We start from the raw sequence: 17,510 nt of genomic DNA, 5'->3' as shown, positions 1-17,510 counted from the left end.
CTCTTGGCCTTGATAACGTGGTGATGCCTATGTAAAAAAAAAAAAAAAAGAAAAAAAGTTCATTGCAGTATAATCATACTTTTGACTTTAAACAAGCAAATATAGTTAAATTTATTTCAAATAAACCATGACATAAACTTCTAGAATGACTGCTAATTGCAAATTTAAGCACAATTAAACAATGTGAAGGTTTCTATCATGTATTGCCACTATTAAGTAAATTTCTATTAAAAGAACATAATTTTAGACACAGGTTAACTCTCTCACACCATAGAAAACACTTCCTGTAATAATTAACACATAAAATCAGTCAATAAATTACATAACAAAAATACACTCATTTTATTTCACATCCATATAATTATAACGGGCATATTTGTTCTAAAAAGAATATGAATTGCATCATATCTTTTTAAATATATTAATGGCTTATAATGACATTATAAAAAATCTTACTCTCTTCCACAACGTCATGCCCCCAGCTTTTTTTTTGAATTTCCAACGACTTTTTTATTTTAAAAATGGAACAGGTCATACATTTCATTACATCAAAAATATGTTTTCAAATATTTGTACTGGTGTTTTGTTTTCTTAATTTCATTCAGCCAGAGGAAGTCTCGAAATAAATATGAAACATTGATGAACGCATAACCTTGTTTGTTGCTTTTTTATTTCTTTATATCATCGGAATACTATTTCCATTATTCTGATTATATATAAAATAAAATCCGGGAAGGTAAACTGATGAAAGGTTTTATGCACGGAGCAGAAAAACTGGGCAGTGAAAGAAGTGGCAGTAATAATGACTGTTTATTATTAGAGATTGTTCAAACTTTTTTTGTTTTTGTGTGTTACTGCTTTTCAAGCTATTTCGGTTTCATAATGGCAGATAAATTTATACGATTGATATGAAAATTATATGATGGATAGGAAAAATTATGATTGATATGAAAATTATATGATTAATATGAAAATTATATGATTGATATGAAAATTATATGATTGATATGTAAAATTATGACTATGAAAATTATATGATTGCTATAAAAAATTATGATTGATATGAAAATTATATGATTGATATGGAAAATTATGATTATGAAAATTCTATGACTGATATGAAAATTATTTAATTGATATGTAAAATTATGATTACGAAAATTAAATGATTGCCATGTAAATTTTGATTAGGAAAATTATATGATTGATATGAAAATTATATGATTGATATGTAAAATTATTATTATGAAAATTATATGATGGATATGAAAATTATTTGATTGATATGTAAAATTATGATTATGAAAATTATATGATTGCTATGAAAATTATATGATTGATATGAAAATTATAAGATTGATATGTAAAATTATGATTAGGAAAATTATATGATTGATATGTAAAATTATGATTAGGAAAATTATATGAGTGATATGAAAATTATTTGAGTGATATGTATAATTATGATTATGAAAATTATATGATTGATATGAAAATAATGATTGATATGCAAATTATATGATTTATTATATATATATATATATATATATATATATATATATATATTATATGACTTTATTATTGATATGAAAATTATGATTGATATGTAAAATTATGATTATGACAATTATATGATTGACATGAAAATTATGATTGATATGAAAATTATATGATTGATATGAAAATTATGATTGATATGAAAATTATATGATTGATATGAAAATTATGATTAATATGAAAATTATGATTGATACGAAAATTATATCATTGACATGAAAATTATATGATTGATATCTAAAATTATGATTGATATGAAAATTATATGATTTATATGTAAAATTATGATTATGAAAATTATATGATTGATATTAAAATTATGATTGATATGAAAATTATATGATTTATATGTAAAATTATGATTATGAAAATTATATGATTGATATGAAAATTATATGATTGATATTAAAATTATGATTTATATGTAAAATTATGAGTATGAAAATTATATGATTGCTTTGAAAATTATAATTGATATGAAAATTATATGATTGATATATAAAATTATTATAATGAAAATTATGTTTGATATGTAAATTTATGATTATGACAATTATATGATTGATATGAAAATTATATGATTGATATGTAAAATTATCATTATAAAAATTATGATTGATATTCAAATTATATGATTGATGTGAACTTTATTATTGATATGAAAATTATATGATTGATATGAAAATTATATGATTGATATGTAAAATTATGATTAGGAAAATTATATGATTGATATTAAAATTATGATTGATACGCAATATATGATTGATATGAAAATTATTTGATTGATATGTAAAATTATGATTATGAAAATTATATGATTGCTATGAAAATTATGATTGATATGAAAATTATATAATTGATACGAAAATTATAGGATTGATATGTAAAATTATCATTAGGAAAATTATATGATTGATATGAACATTATATGATTGATATGAACATTATATGATTGATATGAACATTATATGATTGATATGAACATTATATGATTGATATGAACATTATATGATAGAAATGTAGAATTATGATTATGACAATTATATGATGTATATGAAAATTATATGATTTATATGTAAAATTATGATTATGAAAATTATGATTGATGTGAAAATTATATGATTGATATGAAAATTATATGATTTATATGAAAATTATATGATTGATATGTAAAATTATGATTAGGAAAATTATATGATTTTTATGAAAATTATATGATTGATATGTAAAATTATGATTAGGAAAATTATGATTGATACGAAAATTATATGATTGATATGAAAATTATATGATTGATACATAAAATTATGATTATGAATATTATATGATTGATAGGAAAATTATGATTGATATGAAAATTATATGATTGATATGTAAATTATTTCATTGATATGAAAATTATTTCATTGATATGTAAAATTCTGATTGATATGAAAATTATATGATTGATATGAAAAATTATGATTGATATGAAGTGAAGACCAGAGTTTAGCAGTTCATACCCCCACCAATCTATTATTGAATCGACTGCGAAAGCTAATCTTGTGTCGGTTGTGCTTGGTGGAGAAAATGGAATGGATAATCTATATGCATTTGACAGGTGATGCCTTCGTGGTCTACTAGCAATTGAGTGAAGAAAAGGGGAATTATGCCTCTATCAATAAAGCTCTGCTTACAACATTCACCTTGACTGCTTGTAAAGTCTATACACACTTTGTGGCATACTGCATGCACCCACGTGAGACATTAGATGTATTTCTGGCGGTTCTGTGGAAGCTTATTTTATGATTCTATGGTATGACTGATCGAAACTTCAAAACCGTCTTTGACAATGTTAGATAGCTCCTACAAGCTTCTTAAATGGAAGAAATAAGCATTTCTTAGCTTTTGGCACAAGTGAGGGCTATATAAAAAGATAATTTACCTGCACATACGTTAATGACAAAAAGTGAGAGAAAGTCATAATGCAAAGATGTGTTGTTATTGTGTTCTTTCAACTACCTAGCTACAGATTATCTCATTCAACTACCTAGCTACAGATTATCTCATTCAACTACCTAGCTACAGATTATCTCATTCAACTACCTAGCTACAGATTATCTCATTCAACTACCTAGCTACAGATTATCTCATTCAACTACCTAGCTACAGATTATCTCATTCAACTACCTAGCTACAGATTATCTCATTCAACTACCTACCTACAGATTATTTCATTCAACTACCTAGCTACAAATTATCTCATTCAACTACCTACCTACAGATTATCTCATTCAACTACCTAGCTACAGATTATTTCATTCAACTACCTAGCTACAGATTATTTAATTCAACTACCTAGCTACAAATTATCTCATTCAACTACCCAGCTACAGATTATTTCATTCAACTACCTAGCTACAGATTATCTCATTCAACTACCTAGCTACAGATTATTTCATTAAACTACCTAGCTACAGATTATTTCATTCAACTACCTAGCTACAGATTATTTCATTCAACTACCTAGCTACAAATTATCTCATTCAACTACCTAGCTACAGATTATTTCATTCAACTACCTAGCTACAGATTATCTCATTCAACTACCTACCTACAGATTATTTCATTCAACTACCTAGCTACAAATTATCTCATTCAACTACCTAGCTACAGATTATCTCATTCAACTACCTAGCTACAAATTATCTCATTCAACTACCTAGCTACAGATTATCTCATTAAACTACCTACCTACAGATTATTTCATTCTACTACCTAGCTACAAATTATCTCATTCAACTACCTAGCTACAGATTATTTCATTCAACTACCTAGCTACAGATTATTTCATTCAACTACCGACCTACAGATTATTTCATTCAACTACCTAGCTACAAATTATCTCATTCAACTACCTAGCTACAGATTATTTCATTCAACTACCTACCTACAGATTATTTCATTCAACTACCTAGCTACAGATTATCTCATTCAACTACCTAGCTACAGATTATCTCATTCAACTACCTACCTACAGATTATTTCATTCAACTACCTAGCTACAGATTATTTCATTCAATTACCTAGCTACAAATTATCTCATTCAACTACCTAGCTACAAATTATCTCATTCAACTACCTAGCTACAGATTATTTCATTCAACTACCTAGCTACAGATTATCTCATTCAACTACCTAGCTACAGATTATCTCATTCAACTACCTAGCTACAGATTATCTCATTCAACTACCTAGCTACAGATTATCTCATTCAACTACCAAGCTACAGATTATTTCATTCAACTACCTAGCTACAGATTATTTCATTCAACTACCTAGCTACAGATTATTTCATTAAACTACCTAGCTACAGATTATTTCATTCAACTACCTAGCTACAGATTATCTCATTCAACTACCTAGCTACAGATTATTTCATTCAACTACCTAGCTACAGATTATTTCATTCAACTACCTACCTACAGATTATTTCATTCAACTACCTAGCTACAGATTATCTCATTCAACTACCTAGCTACAGATTATCTCATTCAACTACCTACCTACAGATTATTTAATTCAACTACCTAGCTACAAATTATCTCATTCAACTACCCAGCTACAGATTATTTCATTCAACTACCTAGCTACAGATTATCTCATTCAACTACCTAGCTACAGATTATTTCATTAAACTACCTAGCTACAGATTATTTCATTCAACTACCTAGCTACAGATTATTTCATTCAACTACCTAGCTACAAATTATCTCATTCAACTACCTAGCTACAGATTATTTCATTCAACTACCTAGCTACAGATTATCTCATTCAACTACCTACCTACAGATTATTTCATTCAACTACCTAGCTACAAATTATCTCATTCAACTACCTAGCTACAGATTATCTCATTCAACTACCTAGCTACAAATTATCTCATTCAACTACCTAGCTACAGATTATCTCATTAAACTACCTACCTACAGATTATTTCATTCTACTACCTAGCTACAAATTATCTCATTCAACTACCTAGCTACAGATTATTTCATTCAACTACCCAGATACAAATTATCTCATTCAACTACCTAGCTACAGATTATTTCATTCAACTACCTACCTACAAATTATCTCATTCAACTACCTAGCTACAAATTATCTCATTCAACTACCTAGCTACAGATTATTTCATTCAACTACCGACCTACAGATTATTTCATTCAACTACCTAGCTACAAATTATCTCATTCAACTACCTAGCTACAGATTATTTCATTCAACTACCTACCTACAGATTATTTCATTCAACTACCTAGCTACAGATTATCTCATTCAACTACCTAGCTACAGATTATCTCATTCAACTACCTACCTACAGATTATTTCATTCAACTACCTAACTACAGATTATTTCATTCAACTACCTAGCTACAGATTATTTCATTCAACTACCTAGCTACAGATTATCTCATTCAACTACCTAGCTACAGATTATCTCATTCAACTACCTAGCTACAGATTATCTCATTCAACTACCTAGCTACAGATTATTTCATTCAACTACCTACCTACAGATTATTTCATTCAACTACCTAGCTACAGATTATCTCATTCAACTACCTAGCTACAGATAATTTCGTTCAACTACCTAGCTACAGATTATCTCATTCAACTACCTAGCTACAGATTATTTCATTCATCTACCTAGCTACAGATTATTTCATTCAACTACCTACCTACAGATTATTTCATTCAACTACCTAGCTACAAATTATCTCATTCAACTACCTAGCTACAGATTATTTCATTCAACTACCTAGCTACAGATTATTTCATTCAACTACCTAGCTACAGATTATTTCATTCAACTACCTAGCTACAGATTATTTCATTCAACTACCAAGCTACAAATTATTTCATTCAACTACCTAGCTACAGATTATCTCATTCAACTTCCTAGCTACAGATTATCTCATTCAACTACCTAGCTACAGATTATTTCATTCAACTACCTAGCTACAGATTATCTCATTCAACTACCTAGCTACAGATTATCTCATTCAACTACCTAGCTACAGATTATCTCATTCAACTACCTACCTACAGATTATTTCATTCAACTACCTAGCTACAAATTATCTCATTCAACTACCTACCTACAGATTATCTCATTCAACTACCTAGCTACAGATTATTTCATTCAACTACCTACCTACAGATTATTTCATTCAACTACCTAGCTACAGATTATCTCATTCAACTACCTAGCTACAGATTATCTCATTCAACTACCTACCTACAGATTATTTCATTCAACTACCTAGCTACAAATTATTTCATTCAACTACCTAGCTACAGATTATTTCATTCAACTACCTAGCTACAGATTATTTCATTCAACTACCTAGCTACAGATTATCTCATTCAACTACCTACCTACAGATTATCTCATTCAACTACCTAGCTACAGATTATTTCATTCAACTACCTAGCTACAGATTATTTCATTCAACTACCTAGCTACAGATTATTTCATTCAACTACCAAGCTACAAATTATTTCATTCAACTACCTAGCTACAGATTATCTCATTCAACAACCTAGCTACAGATTATCTCATTCAACTACCTAGCTACAGATTATTTCATTCAACTACCTAGCTACAGATTATTTCATTCAACTACCTAGCTACAGATTATCTCATTCAACTACCTAGCTACAGATTATCTCATTCAACTACCTACCTACAGATTATTTCATTCAACTACCTAGCTACAAATTATCTCATTCAACTACCTAGCTACAGATTATCTCATTCAACTACCTAGCTACAGATTATTTCATTCAACTACCTAGCTACAGATTATTTCATTCAACTACCTAGCTACAGATTATCTCATTCAACTACCTAGCTACAGATTATCTTATTCAACTACCTACCTACAGATTATTTCATTCAACTACCTAGCTACAAATTATCTCATTCAACTACCTAGCGACAGATTATCTCATTCAACTACCTAGCAACAGATTATTTCATTCAACTACCTAGCAACAGATTATTTCATTCAACTACCTAGCTACAGATTATTTCATTCAACTACCTAGCTACAGATTATCTCATTCAACTACCTAGCTACAGATTATTTCATTATACTACCTAGCTACAGATTATCTCATTCAACTACCTAGCTACAGATTATCTCATTCAACTACCTACCTACAGATTATTTCATTCAACTACCTAGCTACAGATTATTTCATTCAACTACCTAGCTACAAATTAACTCATTCAACTACCTACCTACAGATTATTTCATTCAACTACCTAGCTACAAATTATGTCATTCAACTACCTAGCTACAGATTATTTCATTCAACTACCTAGCTACAGATTATCTCATTCAACTACCTAGCTACAGATTATCTCATTCAACTACCTAGCTACAGATTATCTCATTCAACTACCTACCTACAGATTATTTCATTCAACTACCTAGCTACAGATTATTTCATTCAACTACCTAGCTACAGATTACTTCATTCAACTACCAAGCTACAGATTATCTCATTCAACTACCTAGCTACAGATTATCTCATTCAACTACCTAGCTACAGATTATTTCATTCAACTACCTAGCTACAGATTATCTCATTCAACTACCTAGCTACAGATTATTTCATTCAACTACCTAGCTACAGATTATCTCATTCAACTACCTAGCTACAGATTATCTCATTCAACTACCTACCTACAGATTATTTCATTCAACTACCTAGCTACAGATTATTTCATTCAACTACCTAGCTACAGATTACTTCATTCAACTACCAAGCTACAGATTATCTCATTCAACTACCTAGCTACAGATTATTTCATTCAACTACCTAGCTACAGATTATCTCATTCAACTACCTACCTACAGATTATTTCATTCAACTACCTAGCTCCAAATTATCTCATTCAACTACCTAGCTACAGATTATTTCATTCAACTACCTAGCTACAGATTATTTCATTCAACTACCTAGCTACAGATTATGTCATTCAACTACCTAGCTACAGATTATTTCATTCAACTACCTTGCTACAGATTATTTCATTCAACTTCCTACCTACAGATTATTTCATTCAACTACCTAGCTACAAATTATCTCATTCAACTACCTAGCTACAGATTATCTCATTCAACTACCTAGCTACAGATTATCTCATTCAACTACCTAGCTACAGATTATTTCATTCAACTACCTAGCTACAGATTATTTCATTCAACTACCTAGCTACAGATTATTTCATTCAACTACCTAGCTACAGATTACTTCATTCAACTACCTAGCTACAGATTATTTTATTCAACTACCTAGCTACAGATTATCTCATTCAACTACCTACCTACAGATTATTTCATTCAACTACCTACCTACAGATTATTTCATTCAACTACCTAGCTAAAGATTATTTCATTCAACTACCTAGCTACAGATTATTTCATTCAACTACCTAGCTACAGATTATTTTATTCAACTACCTAGCTACAGATTATCTCATTCAACTACCTAGCTACAGATTATCTCATTCAACTACCTAGCTACAGATTATTTCATTCAATTATCTAGCTACAGATTATTTCATTCAACTACCTAGCTACAGATTATTTCATTCAACTACCTAGCTACAGATTATTTCATTCAACTACCTTGCTACAGATTATCTCATTCAACTACCTAGCTACAGATTAGTTTATTCAACTACCTAGCTACAGATTATCTCATTCTACTACCTAGCTACAGATTATTTCATTCAACTACCTAGCTACAGATTATTTCATTCAACTACCTAGCTACAGATTATTTCATTCAACTACCTAGCTACAAATTATCTCATTCAACTACCTAGCTACAGATTATTTCATTCAACTACCTAGCTACAAATTATCTCATTCAACTACCTTGTTACAGATTATTTCATTCAACTACCTAGCTACAGATTATTTCATTCAACTACCTAGCTACAGATTATTTCATTCAACTACCTAGCTACAGATTATTTCATTCAACTACCTAGCTACAGATTATCTCATTCAACTACCTAGTTACAGATTATTTCATTCAACTACCTAGCTACAGATTATTTCATTCAACTACCTAGCTACAGATTATTTCATTCAACTACCTAGCTACAGATTATTTCATTCAACTACCTAGCTACAGATTATCTCATTCAACTACCTTGCTACAGATTATTTCATTCAACTACCTAGCTACAGATTATCTCATTCAACTACCTAGCTACAGATTATCTCATTCAACTACCTAGCTACAGATTATCTCATTCAACTACCTAGCTACAGATTATATCATTCAACTACCAAGCTACAAATTATTTCATTCAACTATCTACAACTATTCCGAACGATAGAGAGATCAATACAATTGTGGAGAAGTGACGCACATTGTTTCCGATGTGAAGGACTAGGATACACTTCTTTGAATTGTCCTGGAAAAGCATTAGAAGATTAACACTGTGTATCAGCTTCTTCCCAAGACAAGATGTCAACTCAACTCTAACAACTAAGCAAAAGGATGTGCTGGATGTATCAAAATCAAACCATCGGGTATGTTACTATTGTCCACAGAATATAAACATGTGAAGCTTGGTCTGTCAGCCTCCGACAAGACAGTGGACTTAGTTATTACTTAGGTCTTGGTAATGGTGGGGATTTGCTTGGGTTCAAACTCGTGATGAGGATACGATAAAAGCTCTGATCAGAGGTACAATTTCCTAATGAACCAGTTTCTGTTTGTGCGGCTGTGCCAATACATGTCATGAAAAAATCCAATTTTTAAGTGGAGTCTGACCAACAACAAAATGGACTACAATGTGAAAATGGACAAAAGAAAAAGTGCCCAACAGCAAAAATGTGTAATTGCTGGCAACAGGAAGTCGAGTAATGGCTCAAGAAAGGCTTGTTTCCTATGATGTATAAAATCTTGAGAGGGCTGCTCCTGCTTATGATTGTAGAACAAATAAAAAGTGTGTCTTGTAATGGAATACAAGGAACTAAGCCTACATCAAAGATGACGATATTTGTGCGAGGAAACTGAGAAATGAAGACAGCAAAGATCAAATGTAGTGTTGCTGGATCCCTCATCTGCTTATCTTAAGTGTGCGTGGATGTATCATTTTAACCCTTTTAAACCAGTTTTCCAAGTCAGAAGGTAATGTTTAACAAGGTTGGGATTTGGTTTGAATATAGCTCCACGAATAATGAGGTTCATTGTGTACAAAGTCTTATCAAAAGACTACTAAATCAAAAAGGCAATCTCATCTTACATCAATGATGTGCATGTTGACGAAAGCATAGCACCTGCAACCTGCTTTGGACTGGCCAGCAAATCTCTAAATGGACAGAACAATGATGCCTGGGTGCTTGGTTTGACTACCTGGAGAGTACATAATGCAGTTTAACATTAGCTGCTCAACAATTATTCATGGATGGGCAATTTTCTTTTCTTCCATACATAATGCATACCAAGAACATTACTGGAACAACCTGCATATCTGCCTGATCTTGTTCCATGTAAATTGTGTTCCCCAACGGATCAACAGAATCATCCAGAGGATCCATTTCAAATGCGTGGATGCCATTAAACTGAATATGAACAACAGAACTGAGAGTATGTTTGTGGCAGCAAAATGAAGAATAAGAAGAATAAGAAAAGTGCATTAGAAAAAGAAATTAAAGAAATTTATCATTTGGAATCGAAATTGATTCTGACAGTCCTATTACTTTTCAGAAAGACCTTTTATTCAGGAAATTAATGTAACAAAAGTTCAAAAACACTTACATTTCTGAATGCATTAAGTTCTTTACATTTATTTGAAATCTCAGACTTCATTTGAGCAAGCATTTGTTCACCAGCTTTTACGTGTTCACTCTCTTCTTTGCGTAATTCTAAAAGAAAAACATTTTGGTTTTAAAACAGATCAAAATACATTTAAAACAATGAAAAATTAGTAATGGAGTCATAAGAAGTTTTGCATCTCTCCAACATTGGACACCTTTCATCAAGTGACTCAATCAAAATAAGTAGTTTCTTATTCATTATGTGAGTTACAGTTTAAAGTTAACTTGACATAAATACTAGCAAATATATTGCCCCCGCCCCCGAGGATATTATCATACAAGCAAACATATATAACACTGACCCCCACCTCCCCAAATAAAGAGATCATACCTGGGAGGATGCTAACATGAAAAACAAACATATACTACACTATCCACTTCTCCAAAAAAAGGACAAGCTTATAGCAAGGAGGATGATATCATGACAACAGAAGAGATACTATATTACACTCCACCTCCCCCAAAACAGAAGGTAATCCTGGGAGGGTGGTGTCATAAACACATATTACACTGCCTCTCCCTCTAAAGAGGAAATAATGCTTTGGAGTAATGCATGATGACAAATGAAAATATACTACCATTACCTGCAAAGGAGGAGATAAAGACTGGTAGGATGGTAATATAACAGAACACATACTATATTACCAACTTAAAAAAAAAAAAGGTAATACCTGGGAGTATTTCCTGTGAAAGAGAACAGATACTAAACTGCCACCCTCCACACACAAAAAGAAAGGAATCCTTGGACAATCGTCTTCTGACAAAAGAACAAATAATAGATTACCCTCTCCCCAAAATGCCTAGTAACAAAAACTTTTTTTATGGTTATTTGGATCAAAGTGTAGTACCTGTTCTCTGTATCTATGGGACATACGTTTTACTAAAATTGTAAGGTAAAAACAGAAGTTTTCAAGTGAACTATTTCTTTTGAACAGGAAATTCAAGAGTTTTTCTCCTTTTTTAAAATTTTCTTAATTAATTTTATTAATATTTATATTACTATCGAAAAAAGTATTGCGTGTATAAAAAATTTGGCAACACAAATTAGAAATATATATTACAGAAAATTAATTTATTAGAAACTCTATAAAATATGCACATGAGGAATAATTATATATATATATATATAGTTACGACTGGGGACGGTAGAGATGGGTGACGTAACGAAATATTAAAAAAAAAAGAAAAGTTTCCCAGGTTCCTTGATTCGTTGTTATGGGAATGGGACAACCGTCCAGAAGACAACAATAAAATGAAATGTACTGGACAACGAAATCACATAAGAAATAACGAGGACAAGTATCGTCAAAAAATTAACAAACTTTTATTTATATAAAAATAAAATAAAATTCAATTCAAGAAAAGAAAATTAAATATGCCTAACTAAATGAAATGATTTAATGATTCGAATTCTACCGAAAGAAAAATATATTAACAGTCAATGTTCACATAAAACAAGAAATCATCTGCTCAATTAGATACAGGTTCTAGGGTAAGAGAGAGATGTTGGAGAAATGAAAGTTTTGATTGAAAAACTCACTTAATGTCCTTTGAAATGTGACCTTTCTTTTGTCTCTTTTTTTTTTATATATATTTCTTTCCTGTAAATTGTTTGTGTTTGATTACGCGCGTGCAGGTTTCATGGTTTTGTCCTTCGGATTATTTATGTTTCATTACGCGCGTGCATGTTAATTGCACCAAGTATTTGTTTCCGAAGCTCATCGAAGCCCTTGATTTATAATAAAAGTTTCATTGCTCCATGGATCCTTCCTTCGCTGGGTTCATTCTTTTGTTCAGTCAATATTCTAACTTTGACCGCTGACCAAAACAGATCTTTATCGTCGCCGACATCGGCTGGTGTTGTTGATATTTATCTCCGCGACGCCGCTACCACACCGGCGGCTTCGCCACCCCGACCTTCGCTGACTTACGTCTTGTCGCTTTGAAGTGCAAAGCTCTGCTGACTGCTAACAACTTTTTCAGGCCCCTCTCTCTCTATACGATCTATCTCTCTCTTTCTCTGTACAGTTTCTCTCCCTCTATACGGCCTATTTCTCTCTATATATGGTTTATTTCTCTCTATCTTTTCTCTTTCCTCTTCCACCCTTCGTTCACAGTATCTCTGTCTCTCCCTTCTACTCTTGCTGCAGGCCTCCTCCTCCCCTTTTTTTCTTGTTTTGTGTACAAAATGTGAACGAGCAGACGAGAATTCATCTTTTGGCTCCAAAATGATACAGTAAATAAAATATACTGAAATACTACTCTCGGTTAAAAATCAATAAAATAATTTATTATACATTTTAATAAATGTATTACAATATATATATATATATATATATATATATATAGAGAGAGAGAGAGAGAGTTTCTTGTCAACCTAATAATTCATTGTTTTTATGTAACAAAACAGTTGCTGTAAAAACACATGGAAATTTTGACATGTTGTTGGAATGTAGCTGAATTGTCATCCAATTATATGTGTATTTCAATACGGAATCTCTTCTAGCATAGACTAATCAGAAAACAGAAATTCTTTACTTTAAAAGAAAAGACATAAATTGGACATAACCTCATAAATCCGAAACAATTTTTGTCGAATAATTAACATTGCATGTTTTGTTTTTGCAATCGTTTTGGATTTAAGTAAAAAGCTATTCAAATTATAGTTTTTATTTATTGATTAAATAATGTTGCCATATGGTTTTAATTTACACTAAAAATTTATTTTATTCTAAAAAAAATATTAGTTATTGTCTGTATTATGTTAACTGGCATTATATCTGCAATGAGTGTCTTTGGGTTTTTTATAAGAAACTCATTACTTCTTTAAAAACCTATTTACAATACGTTATTGTTATTGTTAATTATTTTCCCTATAAACTTAAAATTTGTTGGGTGTTAACATAATAATACAAGGTATAAATATTTATATTAAAAATATAATTTTATTCAAATATATATACTCATATACCCGAATAGATATTTTTCAAATTCAGTCTAAGGGACATTACTCTACATTAAAAATATACTTAATTATTTCCCTTACACTTTAAAACTAACCATACTCACAGATTTCAACTTATCTACACCGAAGTTGTATGTCTGTTAATTATAAAATACAGGGTGGACCAGAGCAAGTTGCTAATTTAAATAATTCAGGTATTTCAAATAAGCAACAGATAAAAATAAAATTGAAATCTTATACTAGTTGCAGTTAACAGAATTACATTATACCTGCATTACTTGTCTTTGAATTGATATTTCAAATAAGCAAGTTGCTCTGCCCTACCCTGTATTTTTAGCAGTTATTTTTCTCATAATGTAATGTTCTCGAATATATCAAATTTATATTCACTTTGCTTGTGTTATGTTAAGCGGACTATTATTCTCATCTTGGGTGTTATTAGCACAACGTTTCGGTCGCTTAACCTGCGACCTTCTTCGAGTGTAGAAAACATGCTTCTTTTTCTCTACTAGGAAACAGAGGGTTGGCTCTGCATTACAGTTCGAACCATGGATTTGAGAGTGAGTCTGTAGAGCATAAAGAAAGTTCAATCTCAAGGGTCACTAAGATATTTTTTAAAGGATTTCCTATGACTCAATTTTTCGGGATATCTATACTAATTGATATTAGTGAAAAAAAAGGTTTTACGAAACAGAGGATCGATACCCACACATATTTTTGTTTTTTTTTAAAAAACACAATACAAACCCACAGTTCGAATTTTTGTAATGCAGAGCTAACCCTCTTTTCCTTAGTTCAACACCCGAGGAAGGTCGCAGGTTGCAGTGACCGAAACATTGTGCTAATAACACCCAAGATGAGAATAATAGTCCAATTAATCAACATAACACAATCATCTCAAAAATTCAGAATTGCATTATATTTACATTTGTTTGTAAATACACTACTTATTCTCAACTACTTACTTGTTTAATTTTATGAATTTTAACTACAATAATTAAATGTTTGGCACCAATCATGCTATTATAATATTTTGTTAATTCAATTGAGTCATTTTAACTTTATATTTCAATTTCTCCTTTTTTTTCCAAATAAAACTCAGTATATATATATAAATCCTTTATTTACATTAACTAAATATGGTTTTAGCTGGGATAGATTATATGCAAACAATTCTGAACCACCTTTTGTCTTTTATTTATTAAATTTTCCAGTTGTCCAGTTGATGGTATACAATAAAGAAAAAAAAAACAGGTTTTATAAAACAGAAATGGAATCATGTCGTCTTTTCTAGGGTGATAGTTTTATCGTTCTACCCTGTATATATAACAAATTCAAGGAAGAGAGCTCAGTATAAGTTGTTTTTAAATTGTTTTGTTGAGTAATGGAAAATGTTTGTATTCTAACATTTTCTTGGGATATTTTACAAAAAAATTAAAGTAAAAGAAAATATGCTTGATAGTGAAGGGAAAAATTCCAGTATCAATATGTCCGACAGATTCCTATTTGAGCCTGACTATAAAAACCTGACAAAATAACTTCATATGCTAAATGTGCAGGAAGGTGATTTTGGGTAGTTTTTAAATGTGGATGGTGATTGTAGGATATTGACACGCCAAAATTTTTTATTTACATTGTAAAAGTGTAAGAGTTTTTGGAAATAAATAAATTCATGTCAAAATTTTTATTTACATTGTAAGAATGTAAGAGTTTTTAGAAATAAATAAATTCATGCCAAAATTTTTATTTATATTGTAAGAGTGTAAGAGATTTTTAAGATGACAACCAGACATATTCTTTCTAAGTGAAACTGGCATAGGGCCGTCCACTTCCATAGATGAGTTCATAATTAAAGGATACTCTAACTTGACATCTAAATCTTACACCCAAGATCGCCATGAGTATGGAATATGTGCCTACATTAAAGATGTCTTTCCGTGTGCTAGAGATATCTCCAGAGAACACCCTAATTTACCTTATATGTGCTTCCAGGTAGCACTTGCTTACACCACCGCATTTATATTTGTCCTCTATATCCCCCACAATAGCGGAGTTACTATCTTTAAGAGTATATCTAAGAAAATTGACCACATACTGTCTGCTCATCCTTCAGCTAACATTCATATTTGCAGTGACTTCCATGTCCATAATGTGGAATGGCTGACCGACTGAAATAAGACAGATGATGAGGGGATGTTCTGTCATGATTTTGCCATTGACTAAGATCCCACTCAGATTGTTCACGAGCCCACCAGTGTGCCCGATACTACCGGTCAGTATGCAAGCCTTCTAGACCTTTTTCTCACAACTTCTCCTGAGCTATGTTCGTGTTCTGTTCTATCTCCTCTGGGATCTTCCGACCACTCAGTTGTATCAGTTAAGATAAAAATGAAATGTAATAAGTCTTCAGACGTATCTCTCCACCCTATTGTATATTGATACTCTATGACTGACTGGGATAGCTTCCGTACATTCATATCTGATCTACCTCTGCATTCCATGTTTAAAAAGAATGTGTCCTCTATAGTATCAGACTTGAACGAATGGTTAATTGTAGGCATAGACCGATTCATACAATCCAAAAAATTCAAACAAAACCCTAACAGCCAGCCAGGGCTCTCCCCAGGATGTGATGCTGCCATCGTACACAGAAATCACTTTTTCCATAGCTACCAACGTAATAGATGTACTGAGACTAAAGCAGCTTTCAGGACTGCCAGCAACCACTGTAAAAGAGTAATAAAAAATGCAAGAGAGCTATATGCTCAGTCTGTTAAATTCAAAGGTAAATAGCAGGATCCTGAACAGAAGTGTGCGTTCTGTTCTAACCATCATCAATGGACCTGAGGTCATCTCATCTGCATCAGACAAGGCCAGACTATTTGCCAAGAACTTTGCAGCTAATTCTACCCTAAACGACGAAGGCCATCAACTCCCTGTATTTCCTCCTATAACAGACAACACGCTATGCAACATCTGTGCGTGAGGTCGCCAAGCTAATCAAGAACCTTGATTCCAGTAAAGCAACTGGCCCTGATGGTATTCCAATTATAGTCTTGAAAAAGCTTCAACCAGAACTTGCCCCCATA

General features: G+C 31.3%; 1 protein-coding gene across 14 annotated transcripts in view; it reads right to left on the bottom strand.

The window, feature by feature from the left end:
- LOC145259886 (signal transducer and activator of transcription 5B-like) overlaps positions 1-17,510 on the bottom strand; it is a 347,875-nt gene that overhangs the window by 107,705 nt on the left and 222,660 nt on the right. For all 14 annotated transcript variants that reach the window (XM_080117775.1, XM_080117776.1, XM_080117774.1 and 11 more), the window contains one exon: positions 11,398-11,504. In XM_080117775.1, the coding sequence (XP_079973901.1) occupies positions 11,398-11,504 (107 nt within the window). The remainder of the gene's footprint in view (positions 1-11,397; positions 11,505-17,510) is intronic.

This window comes from Euprymna scolopes, chromosome 35 (assembly GCF_053919585.1).
Source record: "Euprymna scolopes isolate OS-2025 chromosome 35, ASM5391958v1, whole genome shotgun sequence".
Lineage (NCBI taxonomy): Eukaryota > Metazoa > Mollusca > Cephalopoda > Sepiida > Sepiolidae > Euprymna > Euprymna scolopes.
This window is presented reverse-complemented; position numbering and strand designations above follow the sequence as displayed.